We start from the raw sequence: 26,803 nt of genomic DNA, 5'->3' as shown, positions 1-26,803 counted from the left end.
TCTTACAGTTCTGGAGGTCAGAAATCTGACAGGGTCTACCCTGGGCTAGAATCAAGGTATCAGCTGTGTTTTTTTCTGGAAGCAAGAGCTCTGTTTTTTTCTGGAAGCTCCAGGGAAATCTCCTTTTCTTTCTACTTCTCCAGTTCCTGAGGACACCTTCATTCCTTAGCTTGTGGCCCCCTTCCATCTTCAAACCCAGCAATACTGGTTGAGTCTTTCAACATCTAAATCATTTCACCCTACATTCTTCTGCCTCCCTCTTGTAGCTTTTAAGAAACTTTGTGATTAAAATTGACCCATCTGGACTACCCAGGATAATTTTTCTATTTTATGGTCATCTGACTTGCAACCTTAATTCTGTAACAGAGCATTTTCAGATTCCAGAGAGGAGAAGGAGGACATCTTTAGGGGACTATTATTCTGCCTACTACAGTCACTAATAACCTCTTTCTGCTTGAATTCAAAGGCTTCTTTTTGGTCCTAATTCTCTTCCACCGGCTTCAGGTCCACATTACACAATTCAGACCACCTTTTTTCCCTAAACTTTTCTTCCTTGGATATGGAAACATCAACATTTCTACCTTTCTTCTAGTTTATCTGATTAATTCACTGTCCACCAGCTGCTTTCACTTCTTCACATAAAGATATTTTAAGTTTCCTTACATATATTATCAATTAAAAAAATAATAGATAACACTGAATATATACCAAGCACTTTTTCATTTAATTACCATAACCTCATATTAATGACAAAGAAATTGAGATGCAGAAAGGTTAAATAATTTGCCCAAAGTCAAGAAGTGGTTAAGTGGTAGATCTTCCTAAAAGATGGCTGTCACTATTCAGAATTCTCCAGACTCAGGACAGTTTCCTATTTTTGGATTTCTGCCTCTAAGATCTTACTTAAATCTAACTGCTCATTGAAGCTATTCCTGAACTTGAAATGACCTCATACTATCCTCTTTGCTCACTCAAATCCTACCTACCTCCCCACTGCTCTGAATATTTGTATCTTCACTAAACTACATAGTAAACTACACAGTTCAACCTCAAATTGTAAATTAACTTGCACACACTGTTCCTTTTCCATGTTAGTCATATCTCACCATAGTATTTCTCCAACTCCATGACTGAAATTCAGCAAACTTAGGTTAATGAAAAAACCCATAAACTTGTTTTTAGACGAGACTGTTAAATAAAAGTAATAGATAACATTATAATTGGGAAGTTGGCAAGTATAGTTGGGAAGTAAATTTATACTATTAGTTGGGAAGTGTAGAAAGAAAAGAAGGGAAGCATTGTGGGTTGAATATGTCCCTCAAAAATTCATCTACTGAGGTCTTAACTCCCTCAGCATACATCAGGATATAACGTTATTTGGAGATAGGGTCTTTACAGAGGTAATCAAGTTAAAAAGAGGTCCTTAGTATTAGCCTTAATCCAATATGACTGGTTTCCTTAGGAAGAGGGGAAATCTGAAGACAACCTCACACACAGAATGCCATGCAAAGATGAAGGCAGAAATTGGGGTGATGCTTCTATAGGCCAAGGAATGCCAAAGATTGCCAGCTAACCACTACATGCTAGGTGAATGGCATGGAAGATTCTCTTTCCACAGCTCTCTGAAGGAATTAACCCTGTTGGCACCTTTATCTCCAACTTCCAGCTTCTAGAACTGGAAGAGACAGAAGATTTCTGCTGTTTAAGTTCTCAGTTTGTGGTACTTTGTTATGGCAGCCTTAGCAAGCTAATACAGGAAATAAGGGAAGAAGGTTCTGGATAAATCAAGCAGTGAGATGTCACTTTAAAAACTGTTAGGCGAGGGGCTTCCCTAGTGGCGCAGTGGTTGGGAGTCCGCCTGCCGATGCAGGGGACGCGGGCTCGTGCCCCGGTCCGGGAGGATCCCACGTGCCGCGGAGCGGCTGGGTCCGTGGGCCATGGCCGCTGAGCCTGCGCGTCCGGAGCCTGTGCTCCGCAGCGGGAGAGGCCACAACAGTGAGAGGCCCGCGTATCGCAAAAAAAAAAAAAAAAAAACTGTTAGGCGAGCGAGCAAGGGCACCTGTTTCTTGTTTTCGGTTCCTCGTGCTGCAGCACACAGAATGAGCTCCCCCTTGCTTGAAAAAAAAAACTGTTAGGAATGTGTCGTCTACTATAACATAGCTAGGACGACAGCACTTGTTCCTGATCTTTAATAAAGTTACTAGTGAAGAGGGGAGGGAGCCGGAAGGGGACGGGACTGTACAACAGAATTGGCTTAAAGTACAATAACTGAAGGCGTTTTCCTGGAATCGCTTGCTGGTGTTTTAAATCTTTTGTCTTTTAACATGCCTATTACCCCTCCTCCCACCACCACTATTTTTTGTATGTTTTTTTTTTAACATCTTTATTGGAGTATAATTGCTTTACAATGGTGTGTTAGTTTCTGCTTTATGGGAAGCCCATATACCCCATTTTTAAAGAGAAACCTGTATGTTAAACATTTGATGAACGTGTTACAAATTTGGGATTATGACATTAATGGTTCTTTTGTGAGTTTTCTGGTTCATATTTTTATAGGAAAGGCCATGTGTGCTCAGTATTGTTCTTACTATTTCTCTTGACCCTGGGTGTAGTACCAGTTCACAGAAAGATTTGTTTTTGAAGCTGAGGCTCAATTATTATGCAGAACTCTTATTTTCCTCCATTAGGATTTGGTTGACCAGGAGCTTTTATTTACTCTATCATTTAATCATGCTTCAAATCCATCCAAAGCCATAAGCTTTTACTCAATGTCTGCTCTTGATTTAAGATATTTTCAATCTCCCTCAATTTGTAGCACACCATAAACAAATAAAACTGAAGGTATGTTTTAGCTTTATAATCATATCCTTTTTCTTAATATAAGAATATTACACCATGGCCTTTCTAAAGCCTTTTATATAGAAATAATACCAATAACAGTGTTTGACAACAAATCAGAAAATGAAGGCACTGGTCAGAAGATACTGACAATTTCAGAAAAATATATTGAAATATGTGCCATGAACAAAGGAAGCTCTTGTCCTTTGCTTTCAACTTTCAATGCACTCAGAGTTTACAAAATAAATAGGAAAAAACTGCCTTGCTATATTTGCTCCAGAATTAGTTGTAATATAAATTGCATATCCTGTTCTTCAAATTCCAAGTATTTCAAAGGAAAGGACATGATTCAGATAACACCTATGCTTCACATAGCTTGGTATCTGGGTACCCCAAAAGATTTCATTTCTATTATGAACACATTAATAATATACACAAAGGAGATTACTTCCTTTGAAGTCTTCCAAATACCCAACAACTATTAATTAAGCAACTGTGTTACAATGAGAAACAGAAAAAAATTTTTTTAAATTAGGACACCCTAAAATTAGTGGTTATAGTCAGAAAAGGTAGTTGAAATTGCCGCTGGCTTCTCATCCAACTGAGGCAATGAGCCCATCTTTTACTCCTAAGTTATCCACAAGGAAATACTCCAACTTTCCAACATACATACTTTTCTTTCTCCTTTTCTCATTTCTATTACCTATTTGAGTTTGCTTTTCCTTCAGCTGGCTTGTGACACTCAAGCTAAAAGGCTAAAAAGAGTCCTCTGATACTTTCCCTGTACTGGCTACCTCCGATCACAAAACAGGAAATAAATAGAACGCTTCCTTGAAATATCTCTTTAAGAAAAAAAAATAGATATTTTTCATTATTAAACTCTGCAGTAAAGATTGTAGCATGTTGTCTGCCAATATTTATCAACTATGTTTACCTCTTAATTCCCAAGGTATATAAACTTTTGTAAGGCAAATATTTTTTTATAATTATAAAATATTTTAGATCACAAAAAGGTTAAAAAAAAACCCAAAACACTCATGTACCTACCATCCAACTTAACAATTTGGACTTCAAAAAAAAGTTGCCATATTTTTGAAATTGTCTTTTGTATAAAGTTTACAATATATACAATATGTATAAAGTTTACAATTATTTACAATAATAATTTATATTATTCCTCATTTTCATTTTGTTTTTTAAGCTATAACTTGTAAGTATACTTCTATGCTGTTGCTTTGAAACTTTTTTTTTTTTTTTTGGCGGTACATAGGCCTGTCACTGTTGTGGCCTCTCCCATTGCGGAGCACAGGCTCCGGACGCGCAGGCTCAGTGGCCATGGCTCACGGGCCCAGCCGCTCCGCAGCATGTGGGATCTTCCCGGACCGGGGCACGAACCCGTGTCCTCTGCATAGGCAGGCGGACGCTCAACCATTGCGCCACCAGGGAAACCCTGAAACATTATTTTTAATGTACCTTAATGGTATTACAAATTTCTTGATGGAACTTAACTTTGTTAACTGAATATTTTATCTGAACTTTGCAAAAACCCTGTGAAACTACTTGGAAAATACTCCACATCTTTGTATACTTTTAGCAAGAAAAACAAATCTGTAGCTTTCATTAACCTTCTCTGACCTCTATCCTCACAAAGCAAATGAACACTGAGCTAAAAGAAAACATAACTTTACAGGAAAACTAACTGGATAAATCCTGAAATAAAACACCCTTGACCTAATTTTACCCATTATGAAAGCAGATTTTCCCCCTTGATTATATAATACATGTTTACCACTTAAAAGAAAACATTTATTTTACAAAAAGGTCATTTCGCTGTGATAAATAATATGGATATATATTACAAAAAGAACAATAGGTTTCTGAAATTTTTTTTTTCATAGGTGAAATCTTCAGAGCACAGATCCAACCTCACAGTTGGATACTTGACAGTGTCTGGTAGCATAAATTTGTAATTTATGATGGTAAATGACTCTGAAATAGCAAGCTCTGCAAGAATGACTGGGACTTGGTAAAAATTTGTTAAACACAGTGTATTGATACCCTGGCCATTCAGTACTATAACAATTAAGGATACAATTAAGGATTCAGTACTACAACAATACTTTTTAACAAAAAAGTATTAAGGACAAAATAAATGGCAGTTAAAATATTTATTTCAAAATAAATCTTTAAGTGTTTAAAATTTATTTTTTATAAAATAAAAAAGGAATTCAGATTTTCTTCTTTCATTTAGAATAAAAATCAACTATCAGAAAAAGGTACATAGAGTACACTTTTGGTAAGAAGAAAATACAAATAATGGAACATTTTAGTGAGTTACATAAAATGTTTCAGTTAGTTGTGGAGTAGTAACCTGGGCAATACAGACACAACAAATAAGCTACAATTCCTCTTAGTCCTCAACACACATCTACTATCCTTTGCCACAGCAAAAAATAAGATTATCATGTCAGAACTTCAGAAATTCACCTGATCAAACTGTCATCACACTGCTACTTGTTCATACTTAGGAAATAATAGAAGTGAAAAAGAGAAAAATGACACTCAAGTTATAAATGTAAAACATACCCAATATGAAACATGGTCACTATGATCAGTAAAGATGTTCAAATTCCAAATGCTTTCCTCACTCTTACTCCTTTGCTGTAAAGTGCTCTAATCCCCTGCATCTTCTGATGTTGAACGTGAGATCCATGAGGGCAGCAGGTCCTGTCTATTCTCCTTAACACTGTACCTGCAGCGCCCCGCACAGTGCCTGGCACAGGGGAGACACTCAATAAATAGCCGTGCAATGAAAAGAAACACAAGAAAAGCCAGTGATCTGGGGACTGGGATGGGAGGTGGGAGTGGGGAATAGAAAACAGAACAAATAAAAGTGAAATAACAATTGTAAGAAGTCACTCACATTGTCATATCAGAAGAAATTTAAGTAGAATGATAGTGCCATTTTTATTTAATACTTACAGCCACATGTTAAGGCTTCACCTAGCCTTAAATTCCAAGACAATTCCTAATAGTTTAAAAGTAGCACTGAAGAGTAATTTTTAGAAGCTCATTAACTTGCTACTATTTTGTAAAAACCAAAAAACCTTGGAAAGTCTTATATAATGAACTCATTTAGGCAAAAAGATATATGCATTAAAAAATTCTGCAAGAACATGTGGTTTTCTCTGAGAACTGGAGAGCCTGATGCAGAAAGATGGGAACTTTTCTTTTTTACTTTATATGCTTTTGCACTGTTTAAATTTTATTTTATTTTACAATTAACATGTATATTTTATAATAAAATGCATTAAGAGAAAATGTATAATATGTAAGTATTTTTGAAAGTCAGGCAGAAATTTAGAAATTATAATCTCCTGAGAATATACTGATGATGGATAATACTGTTTAATATTGTACTTCCTATTTATTCTCCTTACTAAAATATGAACGTAGACAGTGAAACGACTAGGACACAATAAAATGAGACATACATCAGTGTGTCCAAAGCAAGAAAAAAACACTCTTATACTTGGGGCTTCCCTGGTGGCGCAGTGGTTGAAAGTCTGCCCGCTGATGCAGGGGACATGGGTTCGTGCCCAGGTCTGGGAAGATCCCACATGCCGCGGAGCAGCTGGGCCCGTGAGCCATGGCCGCTGAGCCTGCGCATCTGGAGCCTGTGCTCCGCAACGGGAGAGGCCACAACAGTGAGAGGCCCGCATACCACAAAAAAAAAAAAAAAAAATACTCTTATACTTAAGAAAGAAAAATTTCCAAAAGCTGAAATCGCAAAGATCTATCTACTGATTATCAATGGTCTTTATTATCACTGAATATGTTCAAATTTAGGGTTTGAGGTTTTCCAAAAAAGAGAACTATTATATATTTAGTAGAACCAGGTACATGACAGACTTAAAGACAAACAAACAAAACCTAGTTGCTCATAAGGAATCCTTTATATAATTAAAAAAATGATCTCACTAGAGACATACGTACAGGAGTATTATAGGATTTTATTACAGGTGAATTGGCCATAAAATTATAAACTGTCATTTTTAACCCTCAGTTACTTTTTTTTTTACTGTTGATAGACTTAAGTACAAAACATCTTTAAAAAGTATGGTTTTTGAATGATGGCATATACACCAGGTTAGTAACAACTAACCTTCTAAAAAGTATGTCTGTGGAAAAGCTTCCAAATGAATGCAATTTCAATATCACTTTTAACAGATTCAAGTTATATCTATTCTGGCACTAGTAACAGCATTCTTTGATGGTAGCTCACTATAAGATATTGTATTGGAAATACGTAAATTAAGCAACTGCTTCTTATGATATGCATCATTTTCCTGGTTGGTGTGTTCATCTAGAGATTTCCTTATACAGTTCTTTAGTTCACCAATTCCTTCTCCAGTAACTGCAGAGATGGGGATGATGTGTTGGAACTCCACGGTCCTCTCTGGAATCATGTTTTTTTCAAATAAATGCAAAAAATCTGAAACAAAGAACACAAAACTAGGCTGATTTTCACTGTCTCTGAAAGTAAGTCAAAACTATGCTAGAGGTTTGATTTTGGAACCAGTGAACCAAAAACTAAGCATTTTAAATTTCTTTTTTCCTTCTCTTTCTAATAAGGTCTCAGAACCTTTGGTTTTTACTAGTGACAATGGTAAGGTTCTTGGCACATGACAGTTACTTAATAAATATTTGTTGCATGAATATATTTTAAACAAAATTAAGTGTAAGTAAAAGATGAATCACAGAAGATGATTTACTTACAGAAGCAATAAATTTTGTTTTGGGGCGGTTCAATAAAGTAAGACAACATAGATTTTCTGAAAGAACTTTCCTATAACGTAACATCATTTGTGATTTGGGATATTCTAGCTTGCTTCAGCACACAGGTGGCCTTTAATTTGCCTAATGGCTTATCATCACTGGTGCTATGAGCCATACTAAAATTGAAAAGAGTTCAAGGAGTTCAATTCATCATTTTAGATGAATCCAATCTATCACCCCACAGGGGCTGACAGCCATTATATAACTTTTCGTTCTTCCCTGCCACCAAGGCAACAGAAGTAGGGATGCCATACTGATGGGATGGATCAACACTGACATGAACTGGAAAGGCTGCCTAAAAGAGGTTAGCCAAACAAACACAGAGCTTGGATTCTGAGATTCATTTACCCCCAAGGAAGTCTGAGAGGCTAACTCAGGAATTATCACTGAGGGGACTACATTGTTTTATGATGGTCCAAAATAGCCGCAAACTCCTGAATTACCCTCCCTTGTGGTACCTCCTCTGAAAATTCCCTTTTCTGCAAGACCAGCCAGCAAATAGATCTAATGACCTCATAAAGCAAATGACATTAAGGAATAAAGGTTTATTTATAAATATTCCAGAGAATATTTATATCCCAAAGTAACTTATTAACTCAAGGACAGCCCAATATATAAATTATACGGGCTGTGGGGTAGATTTTGAGAGGGGAGAGAGGATCTTCTGGTGCTGCCTGGTAGTCCTAGTACATTATAATTTAGTTTCCCCAATTTTTATCCCAAGGATAAAAAGAGAGATTAGGTCTATTTAAAAACATGTTAACTACTTACCTTCCACCCTACTTTCCTCATTTGTGCAAAAGGTCCTCTACTAGACTCAGAAAAATGGAAGCGTCATCACTGTACCACAGAGACTGTTCTGCAAAGGTCAATACTCAAAACTATGGAGAATCCCTTTAAATTTCTTTACACATAATGGTCCATTTAGGAACAAATTTCAAACAAATCCTTTTGGAGTAACAGCATCTATTATTCTGTACCACACATACATAGTGACTCAAGTTCTTTTTAGAAGATTAGTACTCTTCGGAGATCTACAGACCTGGCACTGCAAAGATACATACCTCTTTTTAGAACTACTAGCTCTGTTTTAAAATTCATGATGTACTAGGGGAATGAAGTTCTAGAACTGTTGAAATATGTTAACAGACTTCACAGGTAGATGCTGACTTTATTCTCTTCTGATCCAAATTCCATTAACTCTTTAAGAGCCCACTTTAAGTTTTACCTCTTGATGATGCCTGACATTTTCAGCTCAAATTAATCTTTCTTTCCTTCCGTCTCCTCTAACTTATTGTCCATATCACACATTCTGAAATGGGATATTATTTTTTACAGTGTTATTTAGAAGTTTCATATGGTATGTGTTCTTTCTTCAAACATACTTTTTTTTTTAAGAGTAGCAACTCTCAGTTTTCTTTTCCCCTGATTATAGTACCTAGCACTCTCTGCAAATAGCAGGTATTCATTAAATTGGCACTAAATGAATGAATGGGTTTACCTTTAGGATTCTGGAGTTGGTTCATCAGTACATGGAATTTATCTTGGGCATCTGGCAAGTCCATTTTATTAACTGCCAGGAGCGCAGGTTTTGTCTGAAGTTCCTCTCTGTACAACTCCAACTCCTTTAAGCCAAAGAGAAAAACCAAATAATTTTATTAAAATATCTATATAAATGACCTATTTGGTAATGTCTTTCTTTACTTTATAGGCCTGGGTAATCTAGGGCCCATTCTCACCTCTGAAATGCAGTAAGTCCCAATAACCACAAAACTAATTAACAAAGAAAATGCAGAAAATACTTACTAGTTAAGTCATATGTTAATACATTTTAGCTCATATGACATCCTAGAGACAGTTGTGATTTTGTGCCTAGAGCCAAATACAGATATCTGGACGTCTAGTAAGCACATAAATAAAATTCAGAACTAGATAGTGACAGCTTAATGCTATACCTGTATTATTCTTGGAAAAAGTTAAGTATGCTTAGAAATAAATCTTTGTGACTATGGATTACGCAGTGGTTTCATATATCTGACAAAAAGCATGAGCAAAAGAAAAAATAAACAAAGGGGACTTCATTAAAATTTAAAATTCTGTACTTCAAAAGACAACCTAAGGAAAGTGAAAAGACAACTGAAAGAATAGGAGAAAATATTTGCAAATCATATATCTGATAAGGGATTTGTATCTAAATTATAAAGATCTCCTACAACTCAACAATTAAAAGACAACCCATTTTAAAAATGGGCAAAGAATGTGAATAGATATTTCTCCAAAGACATACAAATGCCTAATGAGCACATAAAAAGATGCTCAACATCATTAGTCACATTTCTCAACATCATTTCTCATTAAAGAAATGCAGGGCTTCCCTGGTGGCGCAGTGGTTGAGAGTCTGCCTGCCGATGCAGGGGATGCGGGTTCGTGCTCCGGACCGGGAGGACACCACATGCCGCGGAGCGGCTGGGCCCGTGAGCCATGGCCGCCGAGCCTGCGTGTCCAGAGCCTGTGCTCCACAATGGGAGAGGCCACAACAGTGAGAGGCCCGCGTACCGCAAAAAAAAAAAAAAAAGAAAGAAAGAAATGCAAATCACAACCACAATGAAATACCACTTCATTCCTACTAGGAAGGCTAAAAGAAAAAGACAATAATGAGTATTGACATTAAAGTGGAAAAATTGGAAACTTCATACATTGCTAGTAAGATTGTAAAATGGTATAATGCTGCAGTCACTCTGGAAAACAGTTTGGCAGTTCCCCAAAATGTTAAACATAGAATAACCATATTATCCAGCAACTCCACTCCTAGGTATATACCCAAGAGAAATGAAAACATATCCACACAAAAACCTGTACACAAATGTTCACAGCAGTGTTATCAATAACAGGCAAAAAGTAGCAAATGAAATAGGATATAAAAGTCCTGAAGATAAACAACATCATGTTGTGTTAGAGAGAAATCATTGGCTGGATATAGAATGTATGGGGTGTGGCCAGGGGTGGGGGGAGGGAGGAGAACAATAGAGATACAGTGCTTGGTAAGAACCCAACCTTGCCAGACCTCGTAAACCATGTTCATGTTAGACTTAACCTAACAGCAATGGGAGACCATCAAAGTGTTTTAAGCAGGGAACAAACATTTGCTTGGTTCTTTAACAAAGATCACTCTAGCTGTGATATAAAACATGGCCTGGAGAGAACTAAGACTGGAAGCAGGGAGACAAGCTGGAGGGACTTAGAACATTCTAGCAAGAGGGGTTGATGATTATGACAGTGTGGGTGAAGACAAGTAGTTGCATTTCAGAGAAATTTAGGATATAAAACTGTCAGGGCTTGATACAGGTGGTAAGAAAGATAGAATCACTACCACCGAGGTTTCTGGCTTACATATTCAGTAAAGTTCTGGGGGAGGCTGGAGAATTAAAAAAATAATAATAATAAATAAAGGAGTTCAGTTCTATACATATTACATTTGAGAAGTTAATGGGACATCCAATCAAAGATGTCCAATAGGCAGCTGATCTAAAACATAGCAAAATATCTGAGTATCAGAGAACCTAAAAAGTAGACTGAGAAATAGTCTAAGAAGTAGGAATAAAAGTTAAGCAAGATACAGTCTGAGAAGTATATAACAGGGATTTGGAATCAAGGAAGGTTTTAATGATTACAACAGTTTGAGAAACAGGTGAACATCGCAAAACTGGAGACAGCAAGTTTAGATAATTTTTTAATTAACATCAAAGCTTTAAAAAGTAGAGGCAGGGCTTCCCCGGTGGCGCAGTGGTTGAGAGTCTGCCTGCCGATGCAGGGGACACGGGTTCGTGCCCCGGTCTGGGAAGATCCCACATGCCGCAGAGCAGCTGGGTCCGTGATCCATGGCCGCTGAGCCTGTGCGTCCGGAGCCTGTGCTCCGCAACGGGAGAGGCCACAACAGTGAGAGGCCCGCGTACCGCAAAAAAAAAAAAAAAAAGGTAGAGGCAGACTATATATTTATTCGAATTATCATACGTTATTCCATACAGTCCTATGTGCCTACGTATTAGACCAGATATAAAACAGAAAACCTACTTTTGAAAGCAGTAGTATGGTTTCAAAGGCAGTTCTGTACTGAGTTTGGGAAGAAAGCTGAAATCCAGAAACATCAACCTAAAAAAAAAAAAAGGGAAAAAGACTGCTTTTAACATAAGAACAACAGCTATACAATTCTGTTTTGAAATGTTTTACTTGCTCAAGCTAAAAATAATTTCTCAATCTATACTCTACTGGTAATTTAGTAATTCGAAATGAGAGAAACTGATGTTTTAAGATAATTATAATTATTCTGATAAAACCACAATCATTAATGAGAAACTAGTACAGATTAAACAATTGATACCAATACAGACAATCTCATATATAACTGAACACCAGAAATGAAGTAGGAAATTGATCCTATATAATTTAGTAGTATATTGAAAATCTTAATGAATTAAACCTGCCAAGTATGGCGAAACTTTAATCTGACATAGTAAACAATGCCACTTCCATCCCCATATTATAAATAAAGATTACTAACTGTATCTGACCCCTATCTAAATAGATTTAGTGGAATAATATATGCTGCTACTTTATCTTTAAATGTTATTATTATAAAAAATTTCTAGGAAAACTAAATTCACTGGTTCTCACATTCATTTAAACATTACATTGATATGCATATGACTTACAACAAAAAGTAGTTGTTTAGTTCTTTCTATATGCTTGAGGAATTTGTGGCCCATTCCTTTGTTCATGTGTGCTCCTTCTATTAAACCAGGAAGATCAGCTACTGATATCTAACACAAAATTAAATGGTATGATAATTAAAAAAAAATGAAAACCACAAATACAATTACATCCAACAATTTTCATGATATTTCAATTATAAACAGTTCTTAATTTGTGATTACCACTGCATCTCTATAAAGTCAGGATACCTTTATAACAAAATAAATGTATTAAGAATCAAAGTCCTTTGTTATCAGAAATTAGTCCCATTTTTTACTTTAACAATCTAGGAATTTTATGGCTTAGTTTAACATTTACTAATCACATAAATTCTTTTTAGAATTCCATAAATTATATTGTTCAGTATGAACTTTTCAAAGAATTTCAATTTTCTAAATTCTTAAAAATATACAAGGATATTAATTCAGAAGACATTGACTTAGTATAGCTCTGTAGTTTTAAGTTTTATTCTATATGTAAATGGTTATTTGGTACCATTGTTTCTTTATTGTTCATATTCTACCAGAACTATTAACCACTCTTAAAAAGTAAGGGAAATAGTGTTACTATACTCCTTTTGGAGGTTATAAGAGTTACTAACCATTATTCTACACTTGTGGTTTTCAAACCTCACTGCACATCATAATTATCTAAGAAACTTTTCTAAACTACAGATGCTCAAGCCCTATCCCCAAGGGGTTTGGTTTCAAATCACTGGGGCCCAGGCTTCATTTATCATTGTTATTCTTAAGCTACCCAGATGATTCTGATGTACGGTAAGGGATGAGAAACACTGCTCTACACATACTGCCTGTGTGGTTAAAAATTTCAGTTTTAAAGAAAGTTGGAGCTATGTGACAAAGCAATGTACATGTAGGTCTCATGTCCTGAAATTCTCTTCAGAGGTTTTCTACTGATTTCCCTTAAAAATTACCAATAATGTTGTCTTTTCCTCTAAATATTGTTCTCTAAATTCATATTATCCTGTACTTATAATTTTAATTATTATTTAACATTCTATATAATTGTCGAAGTTTTAAAAAATTTTTACTGTTATACCACTATTATAAATATACATCTTCTATGTCTTTTGAATTATGTCAATGGATTATATGAAAGTATACTGATACATCATCACTTTAAGCCCATACTTTACATTAGGGTTCACCCTTGGTTTTACACATTCCATGGGTTTTGACAAATGTATGACATGTATCTAGTATCATACAGAATAGTTTCGCTGCCCTAAAAATCCTGTGTGCTGCTTGTTCAACCTTTCTTTCCTCCTAATCCTTGGCAACCGTTGACCTTTCTGCTATTTCCATAGTATTGCCTTTTTCCAGAATGACATATAGTTGAAATCATACAGTATGTAGCCTTTACAGATTGGCTTCTTTCACTTAGTAATACACATTGGAGGTTCCTTTGTGTCCTTTCATGGCTTGATGGCTCATTTCTTTTTAGTGTGAATGACATTCCATTATTGAGATGTACACAGTTTATTTATCCATTCACCTACTGAAGGACATCTTGGTTGTTTCCAAGTTTTGGCAATTATGAACAAAGCTGCTGCAAACATCCGTGTGCGGGCTTTTGAGTGGACATAAGTTTTCAGTTTATTTGGGTAAATACCAAGGGATGCACCTGCTGATCATACATTAAACATTTTTAAAATTTTGTTACTTTCCTTTTTAATTTGTTTTTATTCTAATTATTCAAAAGTTCTTCCGTAGCAGGGAAAAATAAATTTTAATAGCTAGTTAAGACGAGGATCCTATTCAATTAAAAAAAAATTTTTTTTAAACAGTAAGTTGGAGTAAAATTACATCCATGAACTTTAGAAAATGTTTTTAGGAAATGAAAATCAATAATCAAATATGGCAGTAAAATACGGACTTGCAATGAGGACAAACTGATTAAGGCAATTAAGATACAATAAATGTTGTAACGACAAACTAGACCCAAACTTTAGAAGAACAAGAAATTATATTCTAATACAATATTTTTACTCTGATAGTGGTCAGCAGAATTGATTTGATCATGGTTTCACTTATCAAAAACAAAATCCTGCTACTTTTGCCCCTAACACCACAGAAACTCCCAAATATTATAAAATCTAAGCACTAAGGCAAGTACTTTCATTACTAACCTAGTGTCTTATTTTAAAAATACCCACCTGTTTGAAATCATTATACATAATTTTTCCGAGTTCAGGCTTTAATGTTGTAACTAAAAGAAAAACAATAATAAATTGAGGCTAGAATAAAGGTTTATACTCTCAAAATTGTCTTAGCGTCATGTATAAAATAAATAATATTTCGTTTCTGTGAACAACCTAATTCAGATTATGTTCTCATTTGTTGAAATTAAAGGTATAATTATCTTTGCTATTTATCATATACTTGGAAAAGGACAAAATATAGATTTTTATAATCTTCGAAAGCACAGGTGTAATTTAATTAGTGGGCCTCAAAGTCCCTGTCTCAAACTTTAAGGAGCATGGTAAAGGTGCTGAGGGTGGGGGCAGAATTTAGGTTTCTATCACTTGGGCTGTGGGTGAAATCTCTCTATGGTCCTTTCTCATTTAGTTATCCTCACGCTTCATCAATCCTGCCCTAGCCTCCTTCCTAGGACTTTTTGCTTTTCTTCTTCTTTCCTTCTCAAGAATCCCCTGTATTGTAACAATAAATATTGGCCATGTGATTTATAGCAGTTAGTACAAAATTAACTCTACTTTATCAATTTTAGAATGGTTTAATTTTATTTTCCATGTTAATGTCATTCTGTGCCATTTTGTTTAATGATGGCAAAGATCCTATCATATTCATTCACTACTCTTAGTCTAAGCTTCCATTATATTTCATCCAGCTACTGCAATAGCCAGTTCTACTAACTGTTCTTTCCAGATCCATTTATGTCCCACACCAATCCATGTTCTACATTACACGCCAATAGATCTTTTTTGAAAAGCATATCTAATCACTGTTTTCCCTTGTTAAAAAGCTATCAACTGCTCTTAAGCCACAGAGATCAAATACAGCCTATATGGCCTATATCACAGGTCTCCACCTGCATCTCTAGCCTCATCTTGATTCCCTCTTCCCCTTACTACATGTTCTCTAGACAAACAAATCTACTCCCTGCCACCACAGAGTCTTTGTGTACATGCTATTTCCTTTGACTGAAAGACTCTCACCTCCATTGTCTGTCACCAATTAACTCATATTTATTGCTCATATCTCAGCCCCACCATCACACTTCCCCAAAGAAATCTAAAGCAGTCACCGACACTCTTTCATAGAACCATATTATATTCTCTTATATTCATTAGTGAGATATGTGCCTTCCCCCACTTGTCTGTAAGTTCAATAAAAATCAAAACAAAAGAAGTATTCACTTCTGCTTACCAGCCTTTGTAACTCCAGAATTTATTGTTATTGATAGTTCCTAGAAATAAATACTTGCTAAAAGAATGAAAGAATTGATCTCTGCCTTCGTAGCATTTATCACAGTGTTTGATAAAGGGTAGGTGCTCATAAAATTGTTAACTAAACTGAATAATGATTATACAATAGACAAATAAATGCAACAAAGTGTCTAATAAGCAGTACTAGGAACTCTGCTGAGAGCTATAAAGGTTTCAAAGATTAATGGGAAATACATGTACTCTGTCTGCCAAGAGTTTTCAAACTAAGGTTACCCCAGTTATCATTTTTTTCACACTCAAAGAAAGATTAGTCGTTAAAAATTTGCCTCTACACATTAAAAAAACAAAGCAAATTATACTTACATGCATAATCTGCAATTGCAGGTTTTGCATGAGAAATCTTACTTAGCAAAGAGGATTTTCCAGCATTTGGGAATCTGAAACAAGAAAATAAATTTATACATTACAACAAATATCAGCATTATAAATACTTGCTTATCTCTGAATTCCTAACATTTCAAGAAGCAGACTTCTTGAATATTGCTGGGATTAAAAGTAGACTATAAATTTAAAATAATCTTGAAAAACTTGAGGAACAAAATATACTTATAGAAAAGGTAAAGATAAATTTATGGTGAACACTAAGGATGTTTCAGTATTGACAGTAAATCAAATAATGTGAAAAAAAACAGCTTGTAAATCATAGAAAAACATAAAGAAACTAATAAAAAATACCTGCAATTCACTATCTCTAGCCAAATACTGACAAAATATTTCATATATTGTTTTTTGTATTTTTTAAAACAAACATTTTATATGGACATTTCACTAGCAAAGTAATGAATCCTATTTAGCCATCACCTAGCTTAAACAAATATTAATACATTCTTAATAATTTTTCTAAAGTTGGTTTCTTTAAACAGAGACCCAAATAAGGTCTGCATATTACAGTTGGTTGATGTGCCTTTTAAATTTCTTTTGGTACAGGCTCCCTCTCCAGGTTTTTCCCCTTTGCAATTTTATTTTTAAAGAAACTGGGCCATTTGTCCTGTAGCTTCTTTGCCATAGTCTGGATTTTTCTGCTGATGCCCATGATGTCAGTTAACATGCTCCTATAAATTGGTAGATATGAAGCCTTGATCAGATTCAGCTTTGATTCCTTTTTTTGCTGAAAGACTATTCACAGTTGGTCGGCCTCCTTTTAAACTGAATTATATAAGGTGAATGCATTTCAAGGGTGTAGTGCAATTTACTTAACTCATTTCTTATTGTTAGGCATTTAGGTGGTCTCAAATTTTTTACTGTTATAAATAACTCTGCAAAAAATACGCATACAGCTAGAAAGACATACACCAATGTTAAGTCACCTTAACATCAAATGGTGCAATTTTAACATTCAACTCTTTTTTTTCTTTCTGCAAATGAGCACTAATTATTTGTCAAGCTTTTTTTTTTTTGCAGTATGCGGGCCTCTCACTGTGGTGGCCTCTGCCATTGCGTGCTCCAGAAGCGCAGGCTCAGCGGCCACGGCTCACGGGCCCAGCCGCTCCGCGGCATGTGGGATCTTCCCGGACCGGGGCACGAACCCGTGTCCCCTGCATTGGCAGGCAGACTCTCAACCACTGCGCCACCAGGGAAGCCCTGTCAAGCTTTTTTAAAAAAACTTTAAACGCTGAAGTGAACCTTTACATATACCTTTAATTTCTTTCTTGAGGTAAATTTCTAGATAAGGAAATACTAGATTAAACTACCTGGCTGTTTTAAAGGCCTTGATTTTATTGCTAAATATCCCTCAAGAAAGGCCCACAATAGATGAAAGAAAGTACTAGGAATGGGGGCCACTTAAGAGATGATTTCCTAAATTTCATTCAGATATTTTCATTAAATTTATTCAACCAATGGGAATGTAAATTGGTGCAGCCACTATGGAAAACAGTATGGAGGTTCCTCAAAAAATTAAAAATAGAACTACCATATGATCCAGCAATTACACTTCTGGATGTTTATCCAAAAAAAATTTAAAAAAACACTAACTCAAAAAGATATATGCACCTCATGTTTACTGCAGCATTATTTACAACAACCAAGATGTGAAAGCAATCTAAGTGTCCATCAATGGATGAATGCATACAGAAAATGTGTGTGTGTGTGTGTGTGTGTGTGTGTGTGTGTGTGTGTCAGCGGTGGGGGGAGAGGGTTACAAAGTGGGCAAAGGTGGTGAAAAGATAAAAAAAAAATCCAGTTGTGGGGAATTTCCTGGCAGGCCAGTGGCTAGGAGTTTGCACTTCCACTGCTGAGGGCTTGGGTTCGATCCCTGTTTGGGGACCTAAGATCCCGCAAGCCACATTGTGTGGCCAAAAAAAAAAAAAAAAAAAAATCTAGTTGTAAAAAAAATATCATGGGGATATAATGTACAGCACGGTGATTATAGTTAATAATACAATATTGTAGGTCTTCCCTGGTGGCACAGTGGTTGAGAGTCCGCCTGCCGATTCAGGGGACACGGGTTCATGCCCCGGTCCGGGAAGATCCCACATGCCGCGGAGCGGCTGGGCCCGTGAGCCATGGCCACTGAGCCTGCACGTCCAGAGCCTGTGTTCCGCAACGGGAGAGGCCACAACAGTGAGAGGCCCGCGTACTGAAAAAAAAAAAAAAATAATAATATAATATTGTATATTTTAAAGTTGCTAAGACAGTAAATCTTAAAAGTTCTCATCACAAGAAAAAAAATTTGTAACTATACATGGTGTCAGATGTTAACTAGATTTATGGTGGTGATCATTCTGCAACATATACAAATGTCAAATCATTACACTGTACACCTGAAACTTATATAATGTTATACGTCAATTATACCTCAATTTAAAAAAATTATCCAACAAATATTTATTGAGCACTGCCTTGGGCCAGGCAATATACTAGGCAGGAGAAATATAGCAATCAATAAGACAGACGTGATCCCTGTCTTCACAGTTTTCATTCAAATCAAGATTTTTCAAAACTCTGCCACATTTTCATTTGGAATAATGGTGCAATATTTTACAAATATTAATTTGGAATTCTATAAAAATGTATATACTCTTAATGGAGATCTTTAAACAATTTTTCTCATTAAAATATTTCTATAATAAATTTAGAATAAAACTATGTGAGATTTCTTAATGACTCGTTTCCCCTAGAAATACAGTATTTTCTTATATCCTGTTACACTTAGGCTCTTGTAATTTTTTGAAAAGCAAATTGCAATCATTTTTGCCATGATTATCATTAGTTGGACTTGCTTATTTCTTTCTAATATCCTCATATTTTCATAACAATGATTAAACACAGAAAAATGCAAGCAACTATTTCCAAAGATATCAAAATATAAGAAGAAAAAGGAAGCTACCAGGTGAAGAACAGATACCTGAGATTTTTATTGACAAGTACCTAACGAAAATTTTAGAGGCTGAAATCCAACCTATGCAAAGACCAGATTTGAAAACAGCGGTACAAGTGTATTAGTTATATGATATCTTTCTTCTAATGTTCAGTTCATTCCTGAAACCGGCTAAAAGGACATCTGCTTATGCTGGTATTCACATTAGCAACTTTTTAAGAATAGTTACCTAATTTAAAAGCACTAGCATACATGTTAAACATTGTGCTCTAGAATCATGATGCTTGCTATTGACTAATATCAAGTCCACTTCTGAAAAGCTTAGTGTATCACTATATGTGGTCTCCAATAAGTTGGCAATGATGATGATAATAGCAGCTACCATTCATTCATTGAGCATTCATAAATCCAAGGCATGTATTATGCTGCAAATGCAATATCTTACTCAGCAATAACATTTTAAGGTGAGAACTACTGCCATCCACTATTAAAGATGAGAAAAAAAAAAAAAAAAGGCTTTAGAGAGACTGTATCCAAAACCATCCAGCCAGCCTCCAGAGGATTTGAGATTCTAACCCAAACAGTCTCACTTGAGTCTGCCATCGCCATCCCACCTCTATTCACTACCCAGCCTTGTTATGTTCTTCTTAGGCTGTAAAGGTGTCTCTATGGAACCTGAAACACATTTTCCTACAAAATAAGAAAGTGAATGGCTGGATTCTCAGTCTTATCCACAAAACCCTATTAAGTCCATAATGTTCCTAAAAATATATATTATTACAGAACCTATGACTCATAACCCTCATAACTATGTTTCATTGAAAATATTAAATGCGAATGGCAAGCTTAAATGCCAGGATCACATCTTTCTCTGTTACAATTTCAGCAGGAATGAGGCCTCTGTGAACTCTAAGCCACTGCTAGTAAGACCTAAACAGGCATGGAAAGAGGTGAGGGATTCAGAGTGAAGAGTGTGGTAAAGAAGCAGTGAGATGCAGGAAGAGGAAGATGAAAGAGCTTAGAAAGAAGCTATGGAAAAGCAAGGCATGGAACTGGCAGCTGGAGTAGAGCGGCAGTTTCCCCTCCCTTTTCCCAAGGCCTTCCATCTGACTATTGTGTAATGCTATAGTGGGACTTGGGAGAGGAAGACAGAGAGGGAGGGGAGACATGCAAAGCTGAAGTTTTCCCTTCCTTTATCTACTTTCTATCTTGCTATTTATCTCCCTCCATTTATGTGCCAGCACTGCAAACCCTATAGCTAAGTAGCATTGTTTGATGAAAGAATGGAGGCTGGTGGAAGAGGAGAACATTGGAAGGTCTGCAGCACTGAGAATGGACAGCTCCTAAACAGAGAGTGAAGGATAGGGAAACGGTCATAGCAAGATCCAGCTTAGTGCTCAATAGTGTGTAAAGTTGATGGTTGAGATCATCTGTACCGGCCTTTAGCCATCTGATTAATGATACTTCAATACCTCTATTAAGACTTGTAAGAATATCTTGGTCATTTTTCCCCTACTTTTTATTTCCTTCCATACACTTTTTAATATGTGGCTTGTTTGGATTTCTAATTTTATTCTTTAATACTTGGTAACATTCTTTTGTATTTGATTGACTTTTCTGTGTTTATTTATTTTCTAACATTTCCACTGCCCTATTCAATTCCTATGATCTTCGACAAATGAATAGTGACTATGAAACTCTATGTTGGCAATATTAGCAGCATATTCTTTTTTTTTTTAAGCAGCATTTTCTTAAAGTACACAAACAATACACAAATTCCATGAACTAGAAATAATGCTAGCCCCAAATTAACATTTATATTTACTTCCTATTCATGAACTATCTCTCTGAAAGTATAAAAATAAAAATATGAATGATACTTACCCTACCAAGCCTATATCAGCTATAAGTTTTAGATCAAGGTGAATTACTCGTTTCTGGCCTTTCAATGGTAAGAAATTTGTAAGTAATTTACCACCAAGACCTCCTTCAGCTACCAAAATTCTGTCTTTCTCTTTATTGAGTTCTCCTTAAAAAGAGAGATAAAGATACTTAAAGCAAAGATTAGTAAGTGGAGCTAATCACTAATGACATTTTTCTTTCAGAAACAGATGCCAGGAAAGTCCAGTTTACAAATCTAAAGGGTTAAATGATAGCATCAAGTTTCTATTAAAAATCTGACTCCAAGAAAACACTTTTGCAAGTGGTTGAAAAAATGCTAGTTATTTGTTTTAAAACCGAGTAAATACTCTTACATCTTTAAAATAATTTTAAATCTAGCAGCTAATTCTGAACTGTTATATAATGTTTTTAAAAGCTGTTTTATAAACTAGCAGCTAAAATACTTAATGTTTAAAAAAAATCCTGAAACTTAAGAGGTGCTATTCCCCACAGATCTCAATTTTAGAAAACGTGCACATTTTTCACAACCTTAGAATCTACAATACACTTACCTATAATTTTACCATTTTCATCAGTTATTGAAATACCCAAAGGTACAGGAATTTCACAGTCTTTTCCTTTGGAGCCTTTCAGTGCACTAACTCTATAAAAAAATAAAGCTAAATTAACATAAAGAAAATCTGCTAGATTAAATGGTTAATGTTTCAAGCAAATACAACGGTATACAAAGAAGACTAGCAACCAATTCTTATAATGCAGATGTTAAATGGCGAAATAATGGAGAAAAAACAAAATTATCCCTATTTATTTATTTGCATTTTAGACTACTGTATCTCAATAAAAATAATATTAAGTAATGATTTAAGTTACTAAGCTAACTACCAAAAGTCATTTTAACTCATAATGAACTAAAATATTGTACGTTTGAAAGGAAGAGATCATTGCAACATGAATAAACTAGAAAAAAAAAGGAAAATCCAGTGAATAACAAGGCTTTTTAAAAAATGACCTGAAATGAGAGTACTTTAATTATAGGAGGCTCATATGGCGATTCTTAAACTGCTCAAGAGAGGATAAAGTGGTACAAGCTTCTAACTAGTAATTCCACTTCTGGGAATTTATCCTAAAAAAAAAAAAAATTGAACAACCATGTAAACTATTATATACACAAGGATGTGTACTGCATTGTGACAATAACAGTAAAAAAAAAAACAATACCTGAATAGATGAATGACAAAATAATTTATTTTATTTCCAATATATCTTTCCTGTAATGCTTTTTCCTCCCCTTCATCCAGTTGGCTCCTATTGATCCTTTAGATTTAAGCCTCTACATTCTAAAAATTCCAACACACAATCGCAGTAACTGTTCTATTTAAATCTTTCTTAACATTTAAACGTTATACACCATCTTTAGCATACCACTTATCTAAACACAGAATAAGGTTGGAATCACAGCAACCTTAATTTTCAAAAGAAATTATAAAATGATGAAAAATTTTACTTTAGGATATAAACTGCAGTTATTTTCTACCGGTAACATCAAAATAATAAAACAACATTCTGATCTTAAAGCTTTGATTACTGAATTCTAATATAGGGCTCTCAAAATTTGCCCTGTAAAGACTATTCATAAACAAAAATGCTCAAAAGAAATTTAAGGGGTTTCTCCAAGCATTCCTTTACCAGCAGAGGATGCTGCTAGATATTTGGGGCAAGATAATTTGTTGTTGTTGTTGGGGGCATTCCTCACCCTGCGTTACAGGGTGTTTAGCCTATATCCAGGCTCTATCCTTTGCTTACACTCTTCCCCCAAGCAAGCGACACATTCCATCCTCTACAACTGTGACAAAAAAATATACCCAAACACTTCCTTGGGAAGGGGAAAGAAAAAAGGAACAGAAAGCCTAACTTTTATACCAATACCTCCTAAGGAACAACAGAATGACAGAGGCCTGAGGAACCATAGACTGCATTTTGATGGAAGCTTTAAGAATTTTTTTTCTTCTTTTTCTTCACAATGAAAGAAAAAATTCTTCTCATATTTTGAGGTGAACATAATATGTTCCACAGAAAATAGCAAACATTAACAAAAAACAAAGGGAAGATTTTGCTGTCAGAGAGAAAATCAAAACAAAGTCAAAAGGAAAACATTCAAGAGATGTAGCAGCAAACAGGCTCTAAATTTTAAGTACTGCCTACAAGATGCTGGCAGAACTATGGGTGGCAGTGGGGTGGAGTAGCCAGTTAAGATTCTAGAAAGTTTCCTAAAGACTGTCAAAGATAATTTTAGAAGAAAACAGTGGGGATTCAGATCATTTTCTGGTTCTACAAAGGAAGTATAAAAGAATATAAACAGACACTGGGAGAAGAAAAGGATAAAAAGTTTAAAAACGTCAAAACATTCCATAGTACCTATCTTTTATATTTACTAGAGACAAAAATAGTAGATTTTTGCTCAGTTACAAATCCAGGATATTATTTACTTCAAATTACCAATTAAACTTTTATCTCAACTTTTTTTCTTCTTCCGGGGGCAATTAATTTCATACAAAACCATTCAGTTAAATACTTACCGACTGTTTGCTCCTTCTCCAGCCACAAACCGTTTCTGAGGATATTTATCTTTAAGTTGTTTTAAAGTCATTTTGTTATGGGCTACAACCCAGACGTCACCACCTTTTCCACCTTCGCCACCTAAGCGAGGGTAGCCCATTCCACCACTTCCTCCCCTGGTGAAGAGTCTCAGGTTATCAATGAAGTCTCCATACTTAAAAAGAGAAAGAGGACATTTGTATACCACATGTGCTTACCAATTTTGAATTCCTTTCTAGTTCTTTGTTGCCACTAAAACTCCTTAAAAAAAAAAAAAATGGCTTTCCGTATGCCACATTTATTGTCTTTTCTTAGTTTACCTCCTGTCTGACCTCACTTTCCCATTAGATTAACTCTCTTAAGACCCTGTTTTTCACTATCAATTGTTGTCCTTCCAATCCTGAAGGTCTCTGACACTGGCCCACTTTTCAATCTAGACTTTCTCCCCTGGGTGATCTCAGTTTGTACCAGTAACTATCACCTAGGTGAGATATTCTCTATCCCAGTTAGTTGGACATCTCCACCAGATGTGAGCTTAACAGTCTAAAGCAACTGAGAACGAGATCAGTATTTAACTTATATTTGAAACCCCTCAAATATATAACTTCTTAGGTATTGAAAGGATAATAGTCACATAAATACATGTTATATAACAAAACCAAACTTTTCCCTAGGTAAATTCTGTTCCTCCAATGTTCTCACAAATAATGAAACGATAGTTTATCTACTCACTGAGACCACACGTGGGGATCTTAGACTATACCTGCTTCTCTTCCTGAAGCCCTACTATCTTTCCTTTTTTGGCACAACTAACTACCCTAGTATCTTGATCATTACATTAGCTCCTAACTGGTCTTTCAATATCTAGTCATTCCTTCCTCAACACATCCTCTGTCTCACTGCCTGAGCGATTTTTCTGACAATGGATCTGATCTCTCAACATATTTCTCCCTTACTCAAAAACCATTCATGGTTTTTTGCTGTTTATGAAATAAAGTCTAAAATTCTCAATGCTATATTCAAATCTCTTAACCTACCCTTCACATTTCATTTCCATTCATTCAACCCCTCCTATATCCTCTTCCTCTCTTTGCTCTATGCTACACAATATACTGTCACTTCTCCATAGCATTCTGCTCATGCTTTTTCATCTACTTACAATGTCATTTGTTCTTTTCTATCATAAACCCACCTGAATGTCATATTTTCCGATGTCTTTAATTCCTTTAACCAACACTTACCATTGATTTTCCTGGGCTGTCAGTAATTGGATTATATCTCTATTATTAGATCTCTAGAAATCATACACTGTATTTAGGGTGTATTTCTGTTTCCCTCACTAAATCAAGAACTTCTTGCAGGTAAGATCCTATGTCTTAACCCCCTGGGCTGTCAAAATTCCTCACAAAGTAATTTCTTAAATTCATAATCTTCACATCTTTAATCATTTAGGATAGTTTTAAGTATCGAAAACATCTGGGAACTTTTTTCAAAAATGCATACACTCCACTGACCATTCTGATACTCTGGAGGAGGGGATGAGAATAGGGTAAGCCAGCACATTTATCAAAAGCTCCTTTGCTGGTTCTGATAAATCTGTCTAGACTTGAGATTGCAGTGGATAGTTACACAGCAAAGATTCAAAGCACAGCTTTTCATTTGAGTATGCAAATATAATCACGAAACAGAGTATTGTAAGGGTGGAAGGAATATAAAAAACATGAACTTAAGGGCTAGCCAGAGTATTTTTCTCTGGAGGCTGACGAACTTATGCTTTGGCTGGGTAGAGCTAGATCAGAAATGCATCACAGGTAAGTGAAGAGGTAGATTCCCCTTGCAAACAACATTGACTGGAAGTGACTGTTATGGCAGTAAAGTTACACAGCTAGCAGTTAAAAACGTATCCAGCAAAAAATGCAGTAGTTCATTTTTTTAGCTTACAGATTAGTTATCCTATATGCCCAAGTACTATCCTTCACAAGTCTCTCTTCTTCTGACCACCTATTTTCTGGAAAATAGAGGGTTGAATAAAGTAAAACTTTACTAACCATGGTATTACTAGCCATGCCTTTCCTCCGACAAAAAGAAACCTCCTGTTTTTGAAGTTCCTTTCAATATGTGACACATTTTTTACTGCTCTAGATTTATCAGGTTCATAGATTTAGAACTCAAACTCAAAAGTAATATCTCAATCTCGTCCTTAGTAATAAGGTAATGACCAAACCTGATGACAGCAGGTTTCAAAAAACATTGCTAGTAAGGATCTTAAAGAGGTTTTTAAATTTGAAAAGCAACTGTAAATTTTTTACAGAAACGATTCTAAAACCCGCACTGCACAAAAGCTGACCTAGTTTCTTGCAAGAAGGCAAGTCAGTTACCTATTTTCGTTTACTGATGAAAAGTTGTCTTTAGAAAGCTCTTAATAACAATGCACTCAACGAAAAAATATGTAAAAACAAGTTATGGATATTATTATTTAAAAGGAGGAAAATACACTATTTGAGCCAAAAGAAAAAGTCAAACCTACTCTTCACATACACCGTATTGCATGTATAAACAGCAAGCAGTTACCCCAGCTCTTCATCCCACGTGCGCACAATTCCCTTGAAAAATCTCAAACCCTGTTCCAAACAACCGTCCTAACCATGCCCGGTAGACTAGACACGCCCTTCTCACCCCTTACAGGCCAAGCCCGACTCCCTGAGGGGCGAAAAGGAGAGGACTATGGTAGAAAAGCAGGAAAGAGGCCCCCAGGAAGAAAACAGTGGGGAGGGATGGAGGCGAAGGAGAACCAGAGCCCTCAGGTGGGGCTAGAGGCACCAGGTGTCGGACATCAGGCTGAGGGGCACCAATCACGGACCTTTCTGAGCAACACCCGACTGCAGATCACCATGCCCGCGACGGTCGAGAATTCACTCCCGCGGAAGCTGTTCGCACCCAAGTGCGGCGCGCTCTTCTAACGTCACCACCACCCGCCGCTGCTATTTTGTATCCGCACGCTGCCGCAGGTTAGCCTCAGCGGCCGTAAGGCGCGCGCGCTCACGGAAACGTGCGCATGCGTTTTGCTGTGCCCC

General features: G+C 35.9%; 1 protein-coding gene across 4 annotated transcripts; it reads right to left on the bottom strand.

The window, feature by feature from the left end:
- Positions 1–4,629: 4,629 nt before the first annotated feature.
- Positions 4,630–26,732, bottom strand: GTPBP10 (GTP binding protein 10). Of its 4 annotated transcripts, none has more exons than XM_030857345.3 (10): positions 26,257–26,554; positions 23,711–23,904; positions 21,686–21,777; positions 21,117–21,261; positions 16,217–16,290; positions 14,603–14,655; positions 12,387–12,494; positions 11,749–11,826; positions 9,179–9,302; positions 4,630–7,333 (listed from the first exon to the last, which is right to left on the bottom strand). In XM_030857345.3, exons 2-10 carry the CDS (start codon positions 23,848–23,850, stop codon positions 7,071–7,073), a joined length of 1,077 nt encoding a protein of 358 aa, XP_030713205.1. In that variant the 5' UTR covers positions 23,851–23,904; positions 26,257–26,554; the 3' UTR covers positions 4,630–7,070. The 4 variants fall into 4 exon arrangements, with proteins under 4 accessions (XP_030713205.1, XP_060160545.1, XP_060160546.1 ...); XM_060304562.2 differs by having other exon boundaries at positions 26,301–26,554; XM_060304563.2 differs by having other exon boundaries at positions 26,406–26,544.
- Positions 26,733–26,803: the final 71 nt, after the last annotated feature.

This window comes from Globicephala melas, chromosome 9, assembly GCF_963455315.2.
Source record: "Globicephala melas chromosome 9, mGloMel1.2, whole genome shotgun sequence".
Taxonomy (NCBI): domain Eukaryota; kingdom Metazoa; phylum Chordata; class Mammalia; order Artiodactyla; family Delphinidae; genus Globicephala; species Globicephala melas.
Note: the sequence above shows the minus strand (reverse complement) of the source record. Positions and strands in the feature narration are given on the sequence as shown.

Bases quoted from the DNA above. Each gene is read 5' to 3' on its own strand.
- GTPBP10 (XM_030857344.3), bottom strand. From the start codon at position 26,622: ATGGTGATCTGCAGTCGGGTGTTGCTCAGAAAG. The intron at 11,827-12,386 runs GTAAGTCATATG...TTTTTTTTTTAG, and splicing joins CTAAACAACTACTTTTTGTT to GTTGATGTTTCTGGATTTCA. The intron at 7,334-9,178 runs GTAAACCCATTC...TCTTTGTTTCAG, and splicing joins CCAACTCCAGAATCCTAAAG to ATTTTTTGCATTTATTTGAA.